Source organism: Sphaeramia orbicularis, chromosome 22 (genome assembly GCF_902148855.1).
Source record: "Sphaeramia orbicularis chromosome 22, fSphaOr1.1, whole genome shotgun sequence".
Taxonomy (NCBI): domain Eukaryota; kingdom Metazoa; phylum Chordata; class Actinopteri; order Kurtiformes; family Apogonidae; genus Sphaeramia; species Sphaeramia orbicularis.
In genome coordinates, this window is record NC_043978.1 from 21,728,544 (window position 1) to 21,753,288 (window position 24,745).

A 24,745-nucleotide genomic window follows, 5' to 3' on the forward strand; every position below is an offset into this window, starting at 1 on the left:
TATTTACTCTGTGTGCAGTAGTATTTTTAGAAAGGAAAATGATCTAAATGCTTATATTTTGGATAAGAAGTTCAATACTGCGACCAGTTCATATCAGAATTTATCATTTTATCATAAAAATGGGGTGAAAATTTAATGAGAGCAATAAATGTCAGTGGTGCAATACAAGTAATGCTGATTATGATCCTGGACATTTCTGTGATTAAGTATAGTACGCATTTGAGGAATTATTTAACAGATTTTAATCACAGTTTACTTTTTAATATAAGGTGCAGTCTATTTCCTGGATTAAACAGAATACATACAGTAAAAGGAGACTTACTGAGTGCAATATACAGTAGGTTTTATGGGTTGTATTATTGTTTTAGTGTGGATTTAGAGGGATATATAACGTGTCACCGGGCATTAATCCTGTCACGGGAGATTTTTCTCCACTTAATGAGGGTATTTGGGAGTGGGGGCGGTGTATTTCGGTTGTACTTGGCCAGTGGGAGGAGGAGCTACAAACTGGGAACAGGTTACCGTCTCTGTGTTCAACACACAGGGAGAAAAATTACACAATGACTTGAAAAGCTATTTTCACCGACCGGAATCTAAAGCCAGGCGTTTTTACAGACCAGCACAGACAGGGTAAGGCGACTTAAAGCTGCACACTGTACTTTTTTTTTTGTTTTTAGTGGTGATGAAAGTGCACGGACCTGTTGAGGCTGAGCTAGCATTAGCATGTTGGTTAGCTGTTGGGAGTTGGGCTAAAGCTAGCTAGTGTTGTGTTTTTGCTTCCTAGTGACTGTACGAAACAAGACCTTCGTATCAGCTTGCGACATATTTGTCTCAGCTCGACTGCCACAGATAATACGCAACAGAAAAACAAGAGATATGTAGTGTTAACTTTACTTTTTGTGTGCAGTCACATTTAAAACCATGTGATCTGTGTGTTCCTGTCATCCAGATGTTTACTTTCCTCTGAGGACTACTCTGGTGTAATGTTCATTTTTAGACAGATCACTTATGCAGATGCAGGAAACTTGTACCACATACACTCTTAGTTTGTTTATTATCACTTGCTTGACACTTTGGCTGGTTGTCACACTTGTGACATGTGACAAGATAGTAGCAGGTTAACTATACAACTTAATTTATAACACTAATTTATTTACAATTGTACATGTGGATTATTGTTAAAGTGTTTTCCAGACAAACCCTGTAAAGCCAAGTTTGACAGACGCTGGTATGTGTTTGGGAACTGAATCCTCAGCAGTTTCAGACCCACATGACAGACCATAAGGAGCTGACTGGTTTAAATTTAGAGATCATATCCAGTGTTCCCACCATCTTCATACTAACTACACTTGCTTGTGTTCTGATAACAGCGCTAATGACTGTTTGTTTCTGTGAGGTTATCTGTGTTTTTGCAAATACATCTGACCTGAAGACAGATGTAGCTCAATCCACTAATTCATAAAATGTTAATAATCCAGAAAAAGATGGATTAAGTCTATTATTTTGTTCCTACTTAATGACATAAGTCTGTTTTTCCTATATTAGAGCTATATGACAAGTTAATAAGTTTATGTCACTGTAATTTAGTTAACTATACATTACTGTGCAAAAAAATCTTACACCAACTTTAGCTTTGTTTTTATGAGGTAGAATTTTTCTTTTCTTACCTTCAGATACAATAAGACAATACAAGAAATATGTGCACAGCCTTAAAAGGGACAAAAAATGAACTAAATGGGTTCTAAACTAATGTTAACCCTGGACTTTTGCACAGAACTGTATAAGAGAAATCTTTATAGGCTTTCTTTATGTCATCCTACCCTTTTTTCCTTTGCTAAAATGTTTTTTTGAGCTTGTGTTTAACATCTATCCAAGTATACATGATCGTAAATTACAAACTAGATGCACTCGGAGAGCGCAGACCTCTGCCAAGGCTGATCAGTGGCCCCCCTGTGGGCCCCCCCATGCCAAGGAGGTTATGTTTTTGCCAGGGTTTGTTTGTTTGTCTGTCTGTTTGTCTGTCCGTTAGTGTGCAACATAACTCAAAAAGTTATGGACAGATTTTGATGAAATTTTCAGGGTTTGTTGGAAATGGGCCCCCCCGTGGGCCCCCCCACCCCCGATCAACACCAAAATGTAATCATTTCTTCCTTATCCCATTTCCAACAAACCCTGAAAATTTCATCAAAATCTGTCCGTAACTTTTTGAGTTATGTTGCACACTAACGGACAGACAGACAGACAGACAGACAGACAGACAGACAGACAGACAAACAAACCCTGGCAAAAACATAACCTCCTTGGCGGAGGTAATTAGCGTCACTTAAAATGACTCAATAAGAAGGTGTTTTAGTAAAAATGTAGCACACAATAAGACTAGCTGTTTTGTTTATGTGTCCAATTACTCCCCAAAGAGTTTTTTGCAATAGTAAAAGAAAAAAAAATCTGCATACCAGTGTAGCTCTTGTGCAAATATTTACTCCAGCCACAGCATTTCGAGCACCATTGCACTTCTTGTACTGAAAAATATACACAGAGAAGCCACTTTAAATACTCCAAATTCCTTGGTGTTATATAATGCGATCAGTCATCTTATGAAGAATATACAGCCAACTTGGTTTTAGGAAAAAAGAGGATTTTTTTTTTTTTTTTTTCCTAATGCATGTAAGTCAAGTTTTAAAAAACTTACACTATAATAAATTTACAGAAGTATGCAGAGAATTATTATAAAACAGGAAGGAGCAGACCAAATGTTTAGTGGAAAATCAGGTTACATAGCCCTCATAAATACTAAATATATAGTGCATCCCTGTACAGAGGTTTATTATTATGAGGGGTTCAAATAAATCACTCTCTTTTATTGTTAAACCAAGTCTTATTAGGGTTGCAATAAGCATGTACCTTACATGTTCATTGGAATGTCTCAAAAATCGTGCACAACAGTGTAGCATTAGAGTACACCAAAGAATAAATAATTGTCATCATTGTTAAAAACAAATGAACATTTTAAAGTACATTCATAAGTCCTTAAAATATAAAAAAGATTTTTTCAAAGACCAAGTAGCCTATCTCCAGAAAAAGACAAAAAAACTGAACACTGTTTATCTCTCCCTGTATACAGCTGATTGTGTCAGTACCAACATACTTTACTGTAGCTTTACACCAAGATTTAGTGCAGACAGTGATTATTTTTCCCCACAACAATGCTAGATATTGAATAATAATAATAATGATAATAATGATAATAATAATAAAGAGCATACAGTGTGGTGCCATGATTAGTATAACAGCTTAATAGCTTCATAATAGATGAACCATTGGCTCGAGTTACAATCCGTTTACTAATCAATTAAGTCTGACTTTATTGCCTTGCTCAGATAGAAACTGGTAAATTAAGCCCATTGTCTCTCCTCTTTTATCTGTGCCCATTGGTTGCCGGCCAATTCTAGTAATGAATGGAAGTCTAGTGGCTTGTGTCTATTGTGCTGGCAGAGATGGGCGTAGGCCAACCCCCTCATTTAATATTCAGCTCTGAGTAAAGGGGGGATGCTGAGCGTGAGCCCTGCAGTGCTTGTTGATACTCTGTACGAGTGAACAGAGGATACAGATTGGTGTTATAATAGAAGTTTCATCCTACACCAAGGTAAGGGAGATGTTGTTTTAATGTTTGTTAGTGTTTAGTCATTTCCAAAGAATATGATTGTCACTTTTTCTTAGCTTCCATCATTTGTCTGTTTTGATGGTTGGACTGGCTTTTTGTCTTTTTGCTTTTTTACCAGCTGTGTGTTCTGTGAAAAGGATGTGTGTTAGCTGTCCTCTGCTCATCAGAAAGGGATGGAGCTGAAGGTTTACTGATTGGCTCCTCTGTGGGGTAATCATCCCATTGTGCAGAGAGACAAGGAGGGTGTGTCAACAGGCTCCCGCTGGCTTCACTATAAACAAAGGATTTTTTTTTTTTTTTTGCACTTATATGTTCTGTCTGATACAAGAGAACGGTGTGCATATGACCTCAAGCTGATAAAACATGTTCAGACTTAGAAAATAAATAATATGTAGATACAAATTGATTGGCTCCTTTTTATCTGAATTGACTGCTTTGGCCCTTTGTACTGACAGCTCAACAGGCATGTGACATTTAAGCGTTTATTGACCCGAGTGTGAGCTACTTGTCCCGGGGATTATGCTGGAAAACTGAGCAGCATGTTTGGTAGTCTTTATGCGAACATTATTGCCAAGGCAACTTGCAAATGATGAATGCAGCTGATAAATCCACTCACACTGTGACAGGAAGTAGGTCTGAACATGATGGAAGAGCCTAACATCATGAATCATTAATGAGTTTTTTATTGATCGTCTGAATCCGCCCAACGACGAAAGAAACAGAAAATGAGCAGTTTTTCTTTCATCAAGTCTTAGAAATGTGTAATGTCTGAGAAGTTTTTGCACTTGACATTCTGCTGAGGAATAGCCGGTCTAAATATTGGCGCCAGTGGCTGCGCAATAGTTACAGAACTGCTGCCAGGACCTTGCTGTGAGAAAAAAGAAATCCTATAATAAGGATTAAAATAAATCAGTGAACAGAGTAATATGCTAGTCTGTGTCTGGGTTTAAAATAATTCTTATAATGGTTTGGTCTAATTATACACAATCCTCCAAAGGTAGGCTGCATGCATTGAATTGTCAAATGCAGACAGTTGCTTAAAATCTGTCTTTTTACTATTTCCCATCAATGCAAATCTATTTCAGTGAAATGGTGCACAATTGAACTGCGCACCTATCATACTTTTAGTCAGACCTTATTTTTAACTCCCATTTAGTGTACAAAAGATCCACAAAGTCCAATTTAAGGCAGCCGTGAAGCACTGAGGTTTGTCTTCATGTATTTGGAGCACACGGCCAAATGCACCGATTGCCCAAGTTATCATTATTCCACAAGAAAGAACTTTATCTTTAGTGTTTTAATGACGTTATGCAGTTTCTTGAGCAAAGCATTATAATTGCTGGGCTGTCATTATACAGAACAGGCAAATTTAAGTTTATTTTCAACCTTGAACTTAACTGAACTGACAGCCCTTTGTTAGCTGTTGGATAATGAGTATGTTCAGAGTAGTGTCCTATTTTGACTTGTCTTCAACGGAAAGAAATGTACTTGCAGCTTAACATCATTGCTGACATGCGTACTGGAATCATAGCTTTAGTTCCATTTTATTTAGAAGTGTGTAAATAGCACTGACAGTAGGTGTATGTAGTAAATGATAAAATCACATTCAGTGCAATCTGATACATTTTGCTCCATCTTTATAAAACATAAAATAAAATGAAAGTTTATTGATCCCACAATGGGGAAATTCACTTGTTAAGGTAGCAACAGGACAAAGTGCAAGAAAATGTGAATGCATAAAGACAAACGATAAAAAACAAACAATCAAAAAAAAAAAATCATAATAAACTCCATAGATCATATACATATTTACATATTTATAGAAGAACAAAATGCAAATGAAAAGCCCACAAACTTGTTTTTGTTTTTACAAGACTAAAAAATACTTTTTTTCTGATTGTATGTCATGATACTAAAGTGCTGGAATTATTTTCATGAAACAAATATGTAGTTGTTTGTTTGTATGAGTGTTTGTGCGTGAGTTGGATGGTAAGAGGAGTACTCTCTTATTCCACTCATGATAGATCATAGAGTCACCACACCCTTTTCTTTGATTTTATTTTAACTTCTGTTTGTCTCCTTGTCTGGCATGTTGTTGTGTATATTTTTGTTTAGCTAAGGTGTAGTCTGGCGTTGTCACCATCCTTCCCGACTCCTCACACTTACCTACTATCTTCTCCATCTGCAGGGGTGTGCAGGTGGTCAACCAGCAGCCATGGATACCACCACCTCCCTGAAGATGACCTCCCTGGCTGTCCAGAGTCTTTTCAGCTATGTGGAGGAGGAGAACCTGGCTGCAGTCAAAGCACATTTGGACAAGTTCAGAGACGTGGACAGCAGGAGTGACGTGAGTTAATCATATCAAAACAATCTGTCCACTCAGGTTGTTTCATGAATAGCTACTCAGACCGCTTTTAAGATCACGTAGCGTGTTCTGTGGGAACAGCAAGTGAGGGCTATTAGGAACTGTGCCTCCCGCTGTCAGTGTAATACTAACCTGTACTCATAGTGTACAGTTGTGGTTGTTGTCTTACAAGTTCTGTTTGTGAACAATCCTCATAAGGACTAAAAACTGACCAAAAATGAATTAACTGTCCTATGTATATTCTGCCCCTTTTGTGCTCAGATCTTTTGTTGTCCATCAAAAACTATCTCAGAGAAAAGTACATTTTAAAGAGCACACCAGCACACACATCATCAGAGTCATAGTGTAATAGCTCCTGGTGCTCGTCTATTATTGTAACACGGACATTATAACTATCAGTCCTTCCCACATACACTGTCCTGCTGCAGAAAGTATATATTAACCTGCAAGTCCCCAACAAATACACTTTTTACCACTATTTGAGTAATGTCTCAGTCTTGAGAGTCATCATTGGTGATCTTTATAGTATAAATTATTGTACCTTTAAGATTAAATTGGGTGGGTTTCTCTCCCAGAAATATGGGATACAGTGGAAATGGAAATGGGACGGGATACACATCTTTTTATTTATAAAAGCCCTGACTGGAAAATGACCACACTTCCTTTCTGAAGTTCCTTATCACTCAGATGGGCTTCACCGGAACCAATCTAATGAGTGGCTCGTGTGTCACAGGTTAGGTCTAAACTTGGAATGACTGCTCTTTCACCTGAGTCACGGAATGAAATACAGCACTTTGTTAAAGTCAGTACGCTCATACCTTTCACCCGGTTTAGAAATGTTATCTTAAACCTCCCAAACTCTGTACTCGTTTCATAATTGTATTTCATTTCCATTTAAATTATCTCACTCTGTTGTATTTTAGAGTTTGATTGTAATTTATCAACCTTGCATTTTCATTATCTTATTTCATCAAACTGTTTTCTGTTATCAAAAAGGTTTTTAATAGCATATTATTTGCTGATTTGCAGTATTTCCTTTTCTTGGTGTTGTTTTTTCCCTTTGTTTGGTGGTTGATTTGGTGCCAGTGCAAATGAGGATCACTACAATGATTGCTTAAATGTAAATAAAGGTTAATGAATGATGGATTTTTAGACATGTACTGAAAGAACCACCAGTAGATCAATGGTTTGGGGCATTTATTCGGATATATTAATGATCAGATGATTACAGAATATCTCTTGGTGTTCTGTTGATTCAGCAACATGAATAATGCTCAAATGAATGTTAAAAGGAAAAGTAAGGTGATACATCGGATGACACAATGAGGTTCTTTATTACTTTCAAATAATCTCTGCAAAAAAAGGGGGGGTGGGGGATCTAATGATGTGACATGTTTTGTGTCTCAAAATCTTTTCACAGTTTGGGTTTTTTCTATCTTTCCTTTTTTCAGAATGGACAAACTCCCCTGATGGTGGCGGCGGAGCAAGGCAATCTGGAGATTGTGCAAGAGTTCATTAGAAGAGGAGCCAACGTGAACTTGGATGATGTTGTAAGTATGCAAATGCACTCACATACGTCTTAGAAGACGCAGTACGAACACACCCCTCCATGCAGGTACACATGGAATTGTGGAAACAATGAGTATTAGAATCCAGGAACAGGTGAAAAACAGTGCGGTCATTTTAAGCACATCATCCTTTTTTTTTTTTTTTTTTTAAAGACAGCGTTGAACTAGAAGCCTTGGTGTTCTTTCTTGCAGAGCTCATCACACCGGAGCTTAGTCCACAGCTATTATGAGCCATCATAAGCCATAATGACAACTTATTTACACACTTTTACCTTGACTCTTCTGACTAAATGACAGGATCCACTCACTGGCCAACACCCTGTGCCTTAAGGATCCGGCCCTCACACGCACACACTCACGCATGCATGCACCCTCCCACTAAAACACACGCATGCATGCTCACGCACACTACACCTCTCATTAACATCTCACGTACATGTAACCTGCTATTACACATGGCACACTCAAAGTTTGTGCTCACTCACTCTGACACAAATGCAGAGAAACAAAGAAAGGAGAAGCATCTTGCCTCACACCATACTTTGCGCTTATCACCCCCGACACCCTGTTCCCATGAGCACCTGGTACGACCAGCTGGTAGGTACAGCGCTGTGACAGCTCCCTGGCCGTCCCATGTAGAGCTAGGACAAACACTCGGTCGACTGGAATCGAGGTCTTATCGGAGTTCCCACGATAACAGGTTGTCTCTGTGCACAGGACAGCTGGACGGCGTTGATTTCAGCGGCTAAGGAGGGCCACATTGAGGTGGTGAAAGAACTACTGGAGAACAATGCTAATCTGGAACACCGAGATATGGTGAGAATGAGGGAAAAAAGGGTACATTTCTTTGCGGTTGCACATCATTTTGGGAATATTTTGATGCACAGATAGGCTGGATTGAGTCTGTACTGGTAATTTTATGTATATTCTATATTACATATAAGATTGTTTGAACTCTGTATTATATGAGACTGTTTTTAATCCTGTTAGACGAATAGTTGCATTGCACTCTGTGTTTGGTCAAGGACATATGGACACCTGTATTCGAAAATGCTTTCTCGCAGAAGTTTCTCACAGAAGTTATCTCTTCTCGTACTCCCAGACATTCCATTCTAGCACAAATGGGATATGATTGTGACACAGAGAGAACATGATTTTTTGTATTAGTTTCATATAAGAGACATACACAGAAAGACACTGATCGTCTAATGACCATTTTTATTCTGAGGACAAATGAACAGACTTTTTTCCACAACAAGTCTTAAAGAATTAGAGAGCTGAAAAAGGTAAGAAAACTTGGTCAGAGTATTAAATAAAATTACAAACGAATGCATATGTAATGCAAAGCAAATTTATGTGCAAACACCCTAAAATGAGAACAGCATCAAAAAACTGAATTGAAGTCAAAATTGTATTTGTATGTATTGTATCATATGTATTAATGTAGTTCTTTTTGTGCACAATTGCATTGCAAAGTCCTCAACAATGAAATGATTAAAAATAAAAATTAGACAGGTAAGACTACAGGATAGTCTTTTGATTATATGTAAAAAGAGACACATTAACAAACTGCTCTAACATGACCTATACGTTAAACCCCAATGTGCAGCCCACACTTCACAGTACAATATAAATGTTATGATGTCTAGATTTACACACAGTAATGGTTTGTGTTCAATGTGATGACCCCAGGCCTGGGTAAGTTGTATGATCCATTAGCTTTGAAATGGACATTAAATGAAATTATATTTAGCGTGGTGGCTCCTCTCCAGTGGTAATCCTGTTTACTGAGCCCCTGGCTGTCTCTGCATGGCTTTGATATGATTCAGTCCTGGCTACAGACCCGTCAGAGGCAGACAGTCTCAGGATTCTGTATATTTATGAGCAGACCTTAGAGATACATGCGCAGATGATTATCAGTAAATGCATATTGTGATGTACATGTTTTAATGAGCAGAAATATAAAACATAACTGTATGCGAATGTTCATTTCCCAACAGCAGACATTCAGATTTGCTCACTGTTAATAAAAAATGTGCACCTGATTTTATCCTAAGCCTCTCATACTTTACAGAAGTGATTTAGGAGTCTGACTCATTTCAGTGTGGGGAGTGTTTAAGCTGCACAGGACACAGATCACAGCAAGTCATCACACTGGGATTATAATAAACCTCGCTGTGTGATACTGATTGCTCACAGGAAAATGTGTCACACCAGCTGGAAATAGCACATTTTGCTTCCTTCTGGAAATCTTGAATTGAAAGCTATTGTTGCCCTTACATATGTCTTCTCTTTGATCATATGATTTATTTCTAAAATAATTTATTGTGTTTTGTGTCTTCTCTATGTAGGGTGGTTGGACGGCTCTCATGTGGGCAGCGTATAAAGGTCGTACAGATGTGGCACAGTTGCTCTTGGAAAAAGGAGCAAACCCAAACATCACTGGCCAGGTACTTGATTACTTTAGCGCTTTAGTGAAAGCTCTGTGTAAATCCACTGTTTCATGTAACATCAGTATTAAATGTCACTTGTACAACCACCTGCACAGCACAGTTCCTTCCCATCATCTGCTGTTTTAGTCATATGAGGTGGCTTAAAGCATTAGTATGACCACAGGCCCAGCTCTGATCATTACTTATTTTCAGCATGACTTCACCTACTGTCCTCTTCCCCAACAGTACAGCGTCTACCCCATTATCTGGGCGGCGGGTCGAGGCCATGCAGAGATTGTCCATCTCCTGCTGCAACACGGCGCCAAGGTCAACTGTTCAGACAAGGTAACTACATACTGACAGACAATTTACTTGTTTTTAATCACACAGGACTTCTCTTTTCAAAATTAAATTGCTTCAGTCATGTATTCCCCAAGGTCCTTCCTTCCCTCCTCTTTCTTTATTTAGTATCTTTCTGGTAATTAATACAAAAGAAGCTGATCACTGCTGTTGTGGTTTCCCTTTTTAATTTGCAGTATGGAACCACCCCTCTGATCTGGGCATCCAGGAAGGGCCACTATGAGAGTGTGATGCACCTTCTGGCCAATGGAGCTGATGTGGACCAGGAAGGAGCAGTAAGTGCTTTTACATATGTACAACAACAAATATCATGCCCTGTAGAAGTAGTTTCTCTTACACAAATTAAAAAAAACCCTGTAAAATAAAATACTTTTCTGTGTGATGTTTTCCACAAAAGGTTCTATGACCTTGTTGCCACAAATCCCATGTGTACGTCCACTCCTTAAATTCAAATTTTTGGTGAGCACTGGGTGACTTTCTTCCTTCACCTGATGAATGTGAGAAAATCCTTAAACTCTGCATAAGACATTTTTCTTCACAAAGAATGTTACTGTGAACAATTAAGAGGTTCTGTGTGTATTGATATTCCATCCTCTCAACAATGGAGGAAGTCATGAACGAGAACATGCTTAGGACTACCAAAACCACCAACAAATCAACACTATGGTTCCACAGACTGTATCACTCACTGAATAAAGTATAAAGCCCTTTGTTTACTCACATCTGTTTTAGGGTATCATCAAATTTTCTTCTTCAAACTAAAACTCAAAGCTGATTATTTTGACAGTCAAAGTAATACTGAGTGTTATAATCTTCATGTGCTGCGTCAGCGGATAGTTGACATTATTGCTCTGTTAGCTTAGCTCTGTTTTTATACAGAAAACAGCCATAGTAAAACCACAGATTATCTCTATTTCTGTTTGGTTTGTGTTGTGTTGTCAATAGCTTCTTTAAAGATCTGTTTGGAATCGTCCAAACAAGGTCAGAACTGTCACAGTTTATTCTGAACCATGGCTCAAAAACATGTCACTTTGGAATAGTAAAAACATCACATAATCTACATTATAAAAGCCAAGTGGCCTCTGTGTGCGTGCATGTATGTGTGTCTTGGGATTCACACAAAATCCAGAAAGAGCTGACTGCTGCAGTTTGGCATACTTATGTATTTTTCATCAAGGAACAGACTAGTGAAAACAGCAAGTTGCTAGGACTAATATTTTGGGTGATATTAGTAATTTTGGAATACAATAGCCTTAACCTTGCTATACTCAGAGTGCTTTGGCAGTGACTGCTGGACAAATGCAGTACAGCATGCATGAATACACAACAGCATAAAAGCTATCACATCTTGAACCTGTGGATCCCCACAGGTCAATGCGCTAGGAACTTTATACCTTCATAAGACTCATAATCAAACTCACTCATGTAGAAGAAACACTAGGGTTTCAGCATCAGACTATTCTTTTCATTTCGAGCTGTGTCCAGTGGAGAAAACAACAGACTGTAAAAGTTGTTTCCTTGTGGTTCTCATCTTGTCGTGTCACTTTCTAATGCTTTAGTCAAAGGTCCTGTGGTGTTAGTTTTCCTTCACCATGGGGAAGAGGCAGAGTGACTCACTACTCCCCCTAGTGGTCACATAAATCCCCCGTCCCCTTGATGTAAATAAATTAATTTCATATCTCTACAATCCAATACATTGGCTTCTTTGACATAACATCAGAACTCCTTATTTTAAATACTCTAATGATGATTTTAGGTAATTTTTAATATTTGAAAGTAGAAATACTACTTACAGCCAATGTGGTTGTTGAACAGCTTGAGTCAAAATTTGCTTTGGGTTTATTGTAGGTGCAGTGATGCCACCAGTGTATTTTTAACACAATCAAGAATTAATGCTGCCAAGCACCACTAGAGCATTAGTAAAGTGCAATATTGAATAATTGATTGCATTCATGACACAGCACATCTGTGTTCCTTCAAGTCATGTCGCATCTGCCTTAACACAAACTGACTGATGTGACAGATATATAGCATCAATAATCAGATGGAACTGTAGCAGTTAAGGCTGTACAACAATTAATTTATGTGTGATTAGGAGACTGTGGTGCCTGGGAAAATGGGTAATTTGTCTCACTAAATGAAATATCATGCAAAGCTTGTCATTATGACTGTAGTGTCTCCTAGTGCTGCTGACAGCTGGTGGTAAATACAGTTTGTTGTTCTGAATGCTGACTGCTTAGATTAATAAACACTGAACAGATTATCATAAGATTAATCAGTCAGTGCAGCTGAAATTCATATGTCACAACAGTCTAAAGAGGTAAGAAGATTTGATATTTTAAGTAATAAACTAATGAATATAAGAAAAGTTTATTAAGAGCTCCATGCATTTTATACATTGCAAAACATATTTTAATACATAGGCTTTCTGTAGACTAAATCCAGTAATCTGAATTTTAAGCATTAAAATATTGTAAATACAGTTTCAGAAGGTCTTAAAAATTGACAGGATTTAGTGCTTGGTTGAAGCCTAATCCAAGAAAATTTGGAACTTCAAGCATAAAGGCATTACATTTCCCATCTATTGTCCTCTGCGGGTCTGGGTCACGGGGGCAGCAGTTTGAGCAGGAATGGCCACACTCACATCTCCCCAGACACCTCCAGCTCCTCCATGGGGATGCATTCCCAGGCCAACTGAGATTTAATCCCTCCAGTATGTCTTGGGTCTGCCAAGGATTTTATTCAACAGTGTAAATTAGATTACATTTGACAACAACAAATATTGTTCTGTATTCATAAAGTCTGGTCCAGGTGGTACAAAATGTGAATTAAGTCTATTGAATTCATAAAGGTTTGAAAATGTTTTATCATTTATCCCTGTGTAAATCAAATATACCTTTATTTATTTAGTAGAGTAGTGGTCATACAGGACACCAACCACAATCTTTTTGTCCATTCAGAAATTTTGAAATGACACAATTATAATAAACTTCAAATGCCTTAAATTGCTGGGGTTGTTTTCGTTCTTCAGAACTCCATGACGGCTCTGATTGTAGCAGTGAAGGGCGGTTACACTGAAGTGGTCAAGGAGGTGCTGAAGAGAAACCCAAATGTCAACATGACGGACAAAGATGGTAACACAGCCCTGGCCATCGCAGCCAAAGAGGGACACACTGAGATCGTACAGGACCTGCTGGATGCCGGTACCTATGTCAATGTCCTGGACAGGGTGAGGCCTTCCCACATAAGCATTACCAGCCCATTACCAGATTAAACCAAACAGGAAGTTGTTGAGTGCTTTTCGTTTGGATGTGTGGGTAGGGTTTTATGTTTCATGTCATGGTTTTTAATGATGTTTTCTATCTCTGTTTCTTTTGTGTCTCCTTTAGAGTGGAGAGACAATGCTGATTGGAGCAGTGAGAGGAGGTCATGTGGAGATAGTCAGAGCTCTGTTGAATAAATATGCTGATATTGATGTCAGGGGACAGGTAGGAGCTTGAACTTTAATCCACATTTATAAATTACACAAATGCATTCATGCTGAATAAACAGATAAATAAACGCTGTGCTCAGTGCTTAACAGTGGCCTTGCTTGGCCATGTTTTTGTAGTATTTGTTTATATGCCCTACTTTTATTGTTTCAAAAATACACCCAGCTAACGTTGGCTTTGTCCTTTCAACATCAGGATGGCAAGACTGCCCTCTACTGGGCTGTAGAGAAAGGCAACGCTACCATGGTCAGAGACATCCTGCAGTGTAACCCTGATACAGAGAGTTGCACAAAGGTATGACACACTCATAAGCCAGGCAAATACATGAGTAAAGTAGTAAACAAGGACGTTTTACATTTAGTCTAATGAGGTGAAAGCTTTAGTTCCTAACATCTTTTCAACAGCGATGTCACTCTTTAAGTTAATTTAATTTTGAATGTATGAGAAATCATATTATTGCTGTTTTATTTAATTGTCAATTTTGGATTAAGTCCATAAATACCTGAAGGCATGTTAGTAAAGTAAGTCACATAAAAGTTGTGTATGAATATGTTGTAGGAAGGAGAAACTCCACTTATTAAAGCCACAAAAATGCGGAATATAGAGATAGTGGAGCTGCTGTTGGATAAAGGAGCCAAAGTGTCTGCAATCGACAAGGTAAAGCACACGTATTAATGTAATGGATGCAATTTTTTCCTATTTATTTATTTATTTTTACCTCTGACTTGTTAATCATGGTGCTAGGTGATAAGTTTTTGAACAGCAGTTAACCAGTCCTGTGTATTTCATCATACAGAAAGGAGACACACCCCTCCACATTGCCATCCGAGGACGGAGCCGTAAGTTGGCTGAGCTGCTGCTGAGGAACCCTAAAGATGGTCGCCTGCTGTACCGCCCCAACAAGGCCGGAGAGACACCATACAACATTGACTGCACCCACCAGAAAAGCATCCTCACACAGATATTTGGAGCCAGTATGACTCATGCCATTCATATCATTTAGAGACATTAAACCACCTGACAGAAAATGAACAGTAAATTACCCTGAATCAGAAACGATTTAACTTGTCTTGTTCCTCTCCTCTTGTAGAGCATCTCTCCCCCACTGAGTCAGATGGGGACATGCTGGGTTATGACCTGTATAGCAGCGCTCTTGCAGACATCCTCAGCGAGCCCACCATGCAGCCACCTATTTGTGTCGGACTGTACGCCCAGTGGGGAAGCGGCAAGTCTTTCCTACTGAAAAAACTAGAGGGTAAATAATCCTGCACAGCATATACCAGTGAAAAGCACAGAAATATTAAAATTGTCAATCCTTCTTTAGTTCTTTAAGTTATGAGGATGTAATTTAAGTTTGTATTTAAGTTATATTTTATCCTCACCATGTGACCAGCTTCTTCTCCTTTGTCTTCTTCCTTGTCCATCAGATGAGATGAAGACATTCGCGGGGCAGCAGATAGAGCCGTTGTTCCAGTTCTCCTGGCTGGTAGTCCTCCTTACCCTGTTACTCTGTGGCTCAGTGGCTGTCGTCCTGGGGTTCACTGTTGATCCTATGCTGGCTATTGCTGTCTCCCTCAGCCTCCTTGCATTGCTCTATATCTTCTTTGGTGAGATGATAGACAAATCCAAAGTATTACACTGAACATCTGAATTTCAATATAACAATTGCTTAGGGATTTGTAGCTATGCCACTCTACTGTTCAAAGCCATTTCTTCTGATTATCACCTTGAAAATCCAGTGAGTTCTACTTATATTCTAATCACATTTAGGTGACTTCAAATAGATGATACAGTCTACTCTCGTTATACCGCCAACTTCCGTTCACGGCCAAATTGGCGGTATAGCGAAAATGGCATTACAACGGGTTGCGTCCATAATGTGCATGTCTTTACTATATGATGTCTATGCTGCCTCTGTTAACCCGTTCTAATTGCGTTTCTAAATAAATCTTGATTCTGTTATGTTGTAAGGGATCACTTAAAGTGGGGAAACATTTTAAGCATTATTATACCGTGTCGGGAAATGACACCCCATCATCTTGAGGCTTTGGCTTAATCCCACGTCCTCTTCCCGACATCCTGACCTACTGAGTGTTCTGCAATAAATGAACGGTGGCCGTTCCGTAGACCTACTCGTAGCTTGTCGCGATCAGCGTCTGGTGCGTTTGTTTCAGTGCATTGTTAAAATTTATGTGTGCTCGATGGCAATCACGCTGGCGGTATAACGGTCGGGAAATCAATGGTATAAGTGTTGTTTGTGCATGGAACTGGGCTGGCGGATGGTGATAGGCGGAAATGGCGGTATAACGGCGGGCGGTTTAACGAGAGTAGACTATATATCTTTAATAATAATTTTATGAGTATTTGACTAATAATTATATAAGGAAATAATGACTTCCTTGTTTGAAACCTCCCTCTGGATAACTAATTTACAGACCTCACAGTCCTGGCTAACCTTGCAGGAGACAAAGATTCATACGAGGTTCTGTTTTCAGTCATTATAACCTACTTACTTGGAATCAGGGTCAGTATTCCTTTATTGATACAACATACAACATTGAGACATTTCAAGGTTTAATTTTAATTTCTTTTGTTTTTACTATTATAACTTTTCTTATATGTATATATATTTTTTTACCTTTATTTTATTTTATCTAAATGTTTGAATGCCACAGGACATTTGGTTCCTCACCGGTGCTTGGGGAACCAGTTAAAAGAAAACAGAGATACTTTATTAATGCAACTCAATTTTGTGCTGTGATAGTTAAGAAAACAAAACACGGAAACGCATAATTCTCGATGAATAGTGTCATTGTGGTGCAATTGACACTGCTTTGCTCACTAGAGGGTGCCATTACACTGCAAACTAAAACCTAAGATAATGGCTTTCAAACTCTGTGAAGAAGATGATGAAATCAAGCTGTTTTTTTAGAAATGTCATTGTAGCACACATGAATCTGCCACAAAGAATACTCTGTGATTGGTTTACCTTTTGAAGTTCATGTGTTGTTGGGCTGTACATTTCCTTGTCTGCAGTGCTGGTGTATTTTGGAAGCCGCCGTGAAAGGGAAAGCTGGAACTGGGCATGGGTCATCAGTACCCGTCTGGCCCGCCATGTTGGCTACCTGGAACTGCTGCTCAAGCTCATGTTTGTTAACCCACCTGAACTTCCAGAGCAGACCACTCGTGCACTTCCTGTCAGGTGATAAATATAGAAATACACTCAAAAGACACACAGTAATTTATCCCTCCAATAGCTGACCATCAGTTTGACACTAATACAGAAAAAAATTCTGAACACATGCTGTCATTTTCAGTCCTATACTATTTTTATTATGAATTGCAGTACTCCCTAAAGCTTCAGCATTTTGTTCCTCACACAGGTTCTTGTTCACGGATTATAACCGTCTGTCCAGTGTCGGAGGGGAGACGTCCATGGCAGAGATGATTGCCACTCTCTCCGATGCCTGTGAGAGGGAGTTTGGCTTTATGGCCACCAGGCTATTCAGGGTTTTCAAGAATGATGAAGTCCAAGGTGATGCTACACAGTCTGAGTTAATATCTGTTGTTGAGATTTAAAGTAATAATTTACTGTGATTATTTTTATCGATTAGGGTGTATTTTTGAGTGTTGTGCCTGTATGATAAATGTCTCATTTAAGATATGTTTTTGCCAGACTTCGTAGAGTGGAAAATTAATAGAACCTTGCCAAATTACAAAGGAAACCAGCACCTTTATTTGACCTTCTTTTCATTGGATGATTGCTTACTTTTAATTTTCTCATTAAATTATTAGCAGTTGTTACAGTGATTGTGGAAACTAATTTTATGTGATGTCTTTCTGTTTTGTGTTGTTGGTTTATGTCTCACACATTGCCCTTTACCTTCCACTCAAATCCAGGCAAGAAGTGGAAAAAGACCTGCTGTGTTCCCTCCTTTGTGCTCTTTGCCTTTACACTAGGCTGTCTGATCACTGGCATTGCCCTTTTGGCTATCTGTAAGGTGGGTTAAATTAATGAAGTGAAAACTAATTGGAGTGGTTTAAATTTTCCAAGTACATCTTATCAAATTTTAGTGTCCTGCTTTGTTTATTTAATAGTGTAAAGCACAAGAATAGGACTGTTTTAACTACTGTTATTTCCTCTGTTTTCTGCTTTGTTTAGCTGTTATTAATCAGTAGGCTGACACAAATTAATGGTTTTGTATTCATGAAAGTATTTATTTTAAAGGAATTGAACAAGTACCATCTCCACGACCTCCTGACACACCTCTGCTGAAACTTATCAGTACTGTTTTTATCCTCCAGGTGGACCCTGAGAACCTGACACTGAATGCGGTGCTGATAGCGATGGCCAGTGTAGTAGGCCTGGCCTTACTACTCAACTGTAGAACGTGGTGGCAGGTGGCCGACTCCGTCCTCAACTCCCAAAGAAAACGTCTTCATAGCGCTGCCAACAACTTGCACAAACTCAAGAGTGAAGGATTTATGAAGGTAGAGTTCATGCACTACAGTTTTCACACAAATCTCTTTTCATTTTAAAACATTTTAATCCATGTTTGAAATACATAACCACATGTTGAAATAATAGCTGTCAGTCACGGCTGTCTTTTTTTTCTCAGAAATAATCACATGATTGAGAAGTGACAAATCAGAGTGGACATGTAGAGACTGATAAATCAGCAAATGTCACTGCTTGTGTTATTATTTCCAAGAGTTTATTTTATTTCTATTTATCCAGACCACAGTGTTATCCTAGGTATTGTAAACTAGATCAGAGTCAGCAGCATTTCCCAAAATCTCTGTTTAACACTTTCAGTGCCATGGGCCGATTAAATCGGCTTTACGAAAACAACCTGTAAAGTGCCACGGGCCGATCAGATCGGCTTTGGAGAACACGCCATATTTGTGTACAAACAAACCATCCACCCCCATTTCTTTCTCACATTTCGATGACGTTCTTTCTGTGTCCCCCTTTTGAGACCAAGCAGACGGGAATTTGAGGTCACGCGACCGAATAATATTTTCATATCTTTTTAATGTTTCTTATTCTCCGGTGTTTCATCAGAGGGAGCCCTCCATGCCGGGGGGCGGCTGTGGACTCTGGGGGCTGTGGCGCCTTCTCTCACTGGGGTCCGCTCCTTTCTGGTGGGTGGGGGTCCCAGTTGGCCCTCTCCCACTAGTTGGGATGCGGGGCTGTGTTGCTGGTGCCTGGTCGCCAGGGTCGGCGGCTGCCTCCTGGTGCGGATGGCTCTCTGAGACAGCGCCTCCTAAACTGATGTTTTACTTTTACTTGTACATTTTTGTTCTGGTCTACCCGTGCTCAGTCAGTCTTCTTAAGTATGTGTGAGCTTGTGGGTTTGCATGTATATGTGTGTGTGTGTGGGTGGGTGGGTGTGGGTGGGGGGCGGTACTGATTTTTAAACTGATATGTAAAGCACTTTGTGCTACAGTTTTTAATGTATGAAAAGTGCTATATAAATAAAGATTATTATTATTATTATTATTATTATTATAAATTATGCAAATTACGATCAATAATGAATCGGCTGCGTCCGGTGCGTTTTGGATCTAATCAGCAATCGGTCGGATGTTACCGAGCGGTTTCCTGCAGGATTCTTCAAATATTATAAAAACGACGCGAAATACTGAAAAACGGCCAAATTCGGTGGCACTTTTAAGGCTTATTATCCCCTTAACTGTCTGGCACTTAAAGAGTTAAAGGTCCAGGGTGAAAAATTTTAGGCCGGTTTAGGGGATTTTGCAGGATCTACAAATACTTTTTCCAGAGATGTTAGTTTAATTTTCAGAGCTAAAATAGATCTTACCTCTGTGATTTGTCAATGAGCTTGAACCTTTTTTTTTTTAACTGAAGCGCAAAGTAAAATATTTTCCGTGTTTTTACTGACTAGCTTAATTGTATTGGACATCTTAACACATTTAGACTGAGACAGTAGTCGGGATAAAGGCATGGTTACCCCTGTGTTACATTACTTTTCCTCATATTTCCCTGAACTCCCTGAATCCTCCCACATAATCTACTGTAGATGGTGAAAGATCTTAATTATTTCCAGAAATATGCTTTTGAACATTCCTTTTGACATTTTTCTGGTGTTTTGTGCAAATAAATGATGATTTGAATTTGTTGCAGCAATTGAATATAATGTTATTAAATATGCTTTCATCCAAGTACAGTCACAAAAAATTGCAACTTTTGTGTTGCCATTTCTTTGAATGAGCTGTTCACAGAAGTCACCATAATGTGTCGCCATGTTTCTACAGTAGTTACAACCAGACCGCCTCTTTTCCTGTTTTCCATTTTACAGGTGGCATCTACAGGGGTTGGACAAAATAATGGAAACACCTTCACCTCAAGATGATAATGCCCCAATCCATACAGCTAGAATTGTTAACTCTTTAAGTGCTAGACAGTTAAGGGGATAATAAGCCTTAAAAGTGCCACAGAATTTGGCCGTGTTTCAGTATTTCGCGTCCTTTTTATAATATTTGAAGAATCCTGCAGGAAACCGCTCGGTAACATCCGACCGATTGCTGATTAGATCCAAAACGCACCGGACGCAGCCGATTCATTATTGATCGTAATTTGCATAATTTATAATAATAATAATAATAATAATAATAATCTTTATTTATATAGCACTTTTCATACATTAAACCTGTAGCACAAAGTGCTTTACATATCAGTTTAAAAATCAGTACCGCCCCCCACCCACACCCACCCACTCACCCGCACACACATACACATATACATGCAAACCCACAAGCTCACACATACTTAAGAAGACTGACTGAGCACGGGTAGACCAGAACAAAAATGTACAAGTAAAAGTAAAACATCAATTTAGGAGGCGCTGTCTCAGGGAGCCTTCCGCACCAGGATGCAGCCGCCGACCCCAGCGACCAGGCACCAGCAACACAGCCCCGCATCCCAACTAGTGGGAGAGGGCCAACTGGGACCCCCACCCACCAGAAAGGAGCGGACCCCAGTGAGAGAAGGCACAGCCACAGACCCCGGAGTCCACAGCCGCCCCCCGGCATGGAGGACTCCCTCTGATGAAACACCGGAGAATAAGAAACATTAAAAAGATATAAAAATATTATTCGGTCGCGTGACCTCAAATTCCCGTCTGCTTGGTCTCAAAAGGGGGACACAGAAAGAACGTCATCGAAATGTGAGAAAGAAATGGGGGTGGATGGTTTGTTTGTACACAAATATGGCGTGTTCTCCAAAGCCGATCTGATCGGCCCGTGGCACTTTACAGGTTGTTTTCGTAAAGCCGATTTAATCGGCCCATGGCACTGAAAGTGTTAAAGAATGGCATGAGGAACATTCTAATGAAGTTGAGCATCTCGTATGGCCGGCACAGTCCCCAGACCTCAACATTATTGAGCATTTATAGTCAGTTTTAGAGATTCAAGTAAGACGTCGATTTCCACCGCCATCGTCTCTAAAAGAGTTGGAGGGTATTCTAACTGAAGAATGGCTTAAAATTCCTTTGGAAACAATTCACAAGTTGTATGAATCAATACCTCGGAGAATTGAGGCTGTAATTGCCGCAAAAGGCGGACCTACACCATATTAAATTATATTTTGTTGATTTTTTAAGGTGTTTCCATTATTTTGTCCAACCCCTGTATGTTAAGGTACATTACTGTCACCAATTGTGTCCAAGCCTTTTTTTTTTTTTACTGAAATCTACACCATCACCACTAGGGGTCAATATGTGAACCATTAAAGGATGGTAAAGTGTCAGACACCAGAGTCAGTTGTTAATTCAAAGTTATCTTGGGATCATAAAAATAAGTGCATTTCATTTTGTTTGTGTTTTTTGTCTCATATCAGGTTCTGAAGCATGAGGTGGAGTTAATGTCAAAGATGGCCAAAACCATCGATGGCTTCACTCAAAACCAAACACGCATGGCTGTAATCATCGATGGGCTGGACGCCTGTGAACAGGACAAAGTGCTGCAGATGCTGGATACGGTGTGTGTTTTCACATGGACACTTACATTATGGATTCAACTCCATCTTCGGAAACAACACGTTGATAAAAATGAATTAAACTTTTCAATATCTGTCATTCAACCTTGAGACTGACTGTTGTAGAGCAGCTGTCATGTGACCTTGCTTTCAGTGGGCCTTTTCACCTCTGCACACAGCTCCCACACATCTCCAGCAGTTACTCTGGTTTTCCCAGCTGCTTGTACTGGCCTCCAAGTTTAGATTATTCCTCCCAGCTGCTGTAATAGAATTTCCTTTAGCCAAATGTTATTATTTGGTGAAGCAATCCCAGAGAAGATGGCAGCCTCCTGTCTGCTAATGTAATCTTCTCATCTCCACGAGCACTTCTGAGTAACTGTGAAGCCATTCATTTTCAAGAGATTTAAAAACAGTTCTCTGTATTGGGCTTTTATTTATTATTGAAACTAATATATTTTTATTTAAGCTTGTGTGAATTTCCTACCAAATAATACATATTAATTTGAAAGATAATAATGCAATGGAGACAAAGCTGACAATGTGGACAGTTGGTGTAGCCATGGAGATTCAATATCCTGTGGTACTTGCCTATTTGTGTTGGCCGGAGGTTAACAAACCATGTTTGCATGTAACTCAAATCAGTGTCCTGTGACAGCTAGACAATGTCTCTTAGTTAGTAGAGAGGAAATCCCCAACACCATGTGCTCCAGATAGCATCTCTCACAGCTGTCATTAAGTTGAAGCAGATGACAGATGACATGTTTCTGACTGATTAGACCGTGAGCCTCTTTGTTAAAGTGTAAGACATCCAGTAGAAAAAGTCAACTCTTTTACAATACAAAATAAATCAGGCTTCAGTATCTCAAGTTCACAACCTTGTGTCTATGGAAGAGTTTGTTAAATAGTGTTTGAAGATAATTATAAACAATTGTAAGACATTTTTGTGATGCTAAATGTAGGTGAAAGAGGTCTGTATTACACTAATTTGTGTTTTTTCCTCTCTCCAGGTGAGGGTATTGTTCTCCAAAGGCCCTTTTATCTCCATCTTTGCCAGTGACCCCCATATTATCATCAAAGCCATCAATCAGAATCTCAACAGTGTACTGAGAGACTCCAACATCAATGGCCACGACTACATGAGAAACATTGTCCACTTGCCAGTATTCCTCAATAGCCGAGGCCTGAGCACGGCCAAAAAGCTCTGCATGGCAGCTCCCACCAACGGAGATGTGGTGCCTGCTGAGGGTAAAGGGCTGATACACAACACAGTTTGTTGTATTCACGAAAGAGAAGGTTTGCACAGAGTTAGTAGTAGGCATTTGATCTAGTGTGACCAGCTGGCCTATGGGCCCACCAAAGCCTCCTAATCGTAGAGTTTTGTTTCTTCTCATATTGGAGAAACCCCCAAAACAGTGTAGATGGTAATGATTTACAGACCCCAAAGATGTGTGTATTGGATGTTCGAAAGAAGTTATAAATACATATATCTGCTTTTTATTACTGGGAAAGCCAATACAACGCAACTCGAGCATTTTCAGCCAATCAGGACATTGTACAATCAGAACCAATTAAACTTGATTATTTTCTGCCAGGACAACATTCTGTAATTATGCCTCCAGAAAATAAACATTTCTATGTTTTGTTGTTTTGCGTAATTTTACTCATGAACAAACACTTAATTATCATAATTGTTTTGAATGTCTATTGTTAGTCCAATGGCCCGAAGGGTCCAATGGGCTATTGGTATCAGTTGGCGTCTGTAAACAATTTTTCAAGAATCTTCTTCTCTGAAACAGTCAGTCAGCATGACTTGATATTTGTTGTGGAACATTTTGGGATAAAGTCTATCAAGTTTGTTCAAAGAATTGAGAAATATTGATTTTTGAATTTTTTATGAATTTTTGAAATTTTTTAAATCCCCATTGGTTTATAATGGGACAAATTTCAAAGTACTATAACTTGAAAGCAGTTGAAGATATTGATATAATTATTATTGGCAATACATACGAAGTCACATATTGGCTTTTGTTTGGTGTCATGACCTTTGACATTGAGTGACCTTGAAAGGTCAAACGAATGTCAAAGTCTTTAAATATACTGTTGGACTACAGGACCCTTGGTCCTATTTTTTAAAATGTTCCACTTATCGCACTTATCAAGTGTTTGTCATGTTGTGACTGTAAAGAATAGTTTAAAACCCCAAATAATGATCTGATTTCTGTTACTAAGGACCAAAAATCATCCTTTAAACCTGATATTAAAGTAATTGATCGTAAAATTTTTTTATCATAGTAACATTTTTACCCATATCACCCAGTCCTAATATCTATCTAGGGGTCCATTCCTGCTGATACACGCTAATGAAAATTACCTTAATTTTGGTAAAAATAAAGATACTGTATATTACACAAGTAGGCCAAGAGGCTTTCGTTAGAAGGTTCATATGAGTGGCTGTGTTTGAAAAATTCTAGTGTTTTGACAAATGTAGTTGATGAGTTCTGCCCTAGGACTGATACAAAAAGTTTTACCTGTGATGTTAAAAATGCATCATCAGCTTCCTTCCCCTCTTCCTCTGCTTTTCCAGGATGGCATGAAGATATGGAGCGGAAGCTGTCTCCTAATAGCGTGAATCAAGACCAGTCCAAATTTGGGAGCAAGAACGCCCTAAACCGCAGGGTAAGAATGGTTAAGAGCAAATTTATTTGTGTGTTGTACTCATCCTAAATGGACACTGTTCATACTTCACCCTACCCACAACAACCAAATTAAAAATGGAAACAATGACCTCTAAGTTTTTGATTCTCAATTAAAATTGAGTTGTTTTTTTTTTTGATGAATGAATGATGTAAAAGGACTCTTCTATCTTTCC

At 38.9% G+C, this 24,745-nt stretch overlaps 1 protein-coding gene across 7 annotated transcripts in view; it reads left to right on the forward strand.

The window, feature by feature from the left end:
* The first annotated feature begins 499 nt into the window (after positions 1 to 499).
* kidins220a (kinase D-interacting substrate 220a) overlaps positions 500 to 24,745 on the forward strand; it is a 59,191-nt gene continuing 34,945 nt past the window's right edge. For 4 of the 7 annotated variants that reach the window (XM_030127592.1, XM_030127594.1, XM_030127595.1 and 1 more), the window contains exons 1-20: positions 5,877 to 6,008; positions 7,478 to 7,576; positions 8,312 to 8,410; positions 9,946 to 10,044; positions 10,273 to 10,371; positions 10,563 to 10,661; positions 13,418 to 13,615; positions 13,776 to 13,874; positions 14,073 to 14,171; positions 14,436 to 14,534; positions 14,674 to 14,851; positions 14,968 to 15,132; positions 15,305 to 15,484; positions 16,914 to 17,079; positions 17,261 to 17,412; positions 17,778 to 17,878; positions 18,183 to 18,368; positions 21,739 to 21,879; positions 22,884 to 23,121; positions 24,461 to 24,552. In XM_030127592.1, the coding sequence (XP_029983452.1) occupies positions 5,877 to 6,008; positions 7,478 to 7,576; positions 8,312 to 8,410; positions 9,946 to 10,044; positions 10,273 to 10,371; positions 10,563 to 10,661; positions 13,418 to 13,615; positions 13,776 to 13,874; positions 14,073 to 14,171; positions 14,436 to 14,534; positions 14,674 to 14,851; positions 14,968 to 15,132; positions 15,305 to 15,484; positions 16,914 to 17,079; positions 17,261 to 17,412; positions 17,778 to 17,878; positions 18,183 to 18,368; positions 21,739 to 21,879; positions 22,884 to 23,121; positions 24,461 to 24,552 (2,721 nt within the window). Of the gene's footprint in view, positions 631 to 3,538; positions 3,644 to 3,837; positions 3,935 to 5,849; positions 6,009 to 7,477; positions 7,577 to 8,311; positions 8,411 to 9,945; positions 10,045 to 10,272; positions 10,372 to 10,562; positions 10,662 to 13,417; positions 13,616 to 13,775; positions 13,875 to 14,072; positions 14,172 to 14,435; positions 14,535 to 14,673; positions 14,852 to 14,967; positions 15,133 to 15,304; positions 15,485 to 16,913; positions 17,080 to 17,260; positions 17,413 to 17,777; positions 17,879 to 18,182; positions 18,369 to 21,738; positions 21,880 to 22,883; positions 23,122 to 24,460; positions 24,553 to 24,745 lie in introns of those variants that run through there. The other 3 variants (XM_030127590.1, XM_030127591.1, XM_030127593.1) reach the window with 3 other exon arrangements.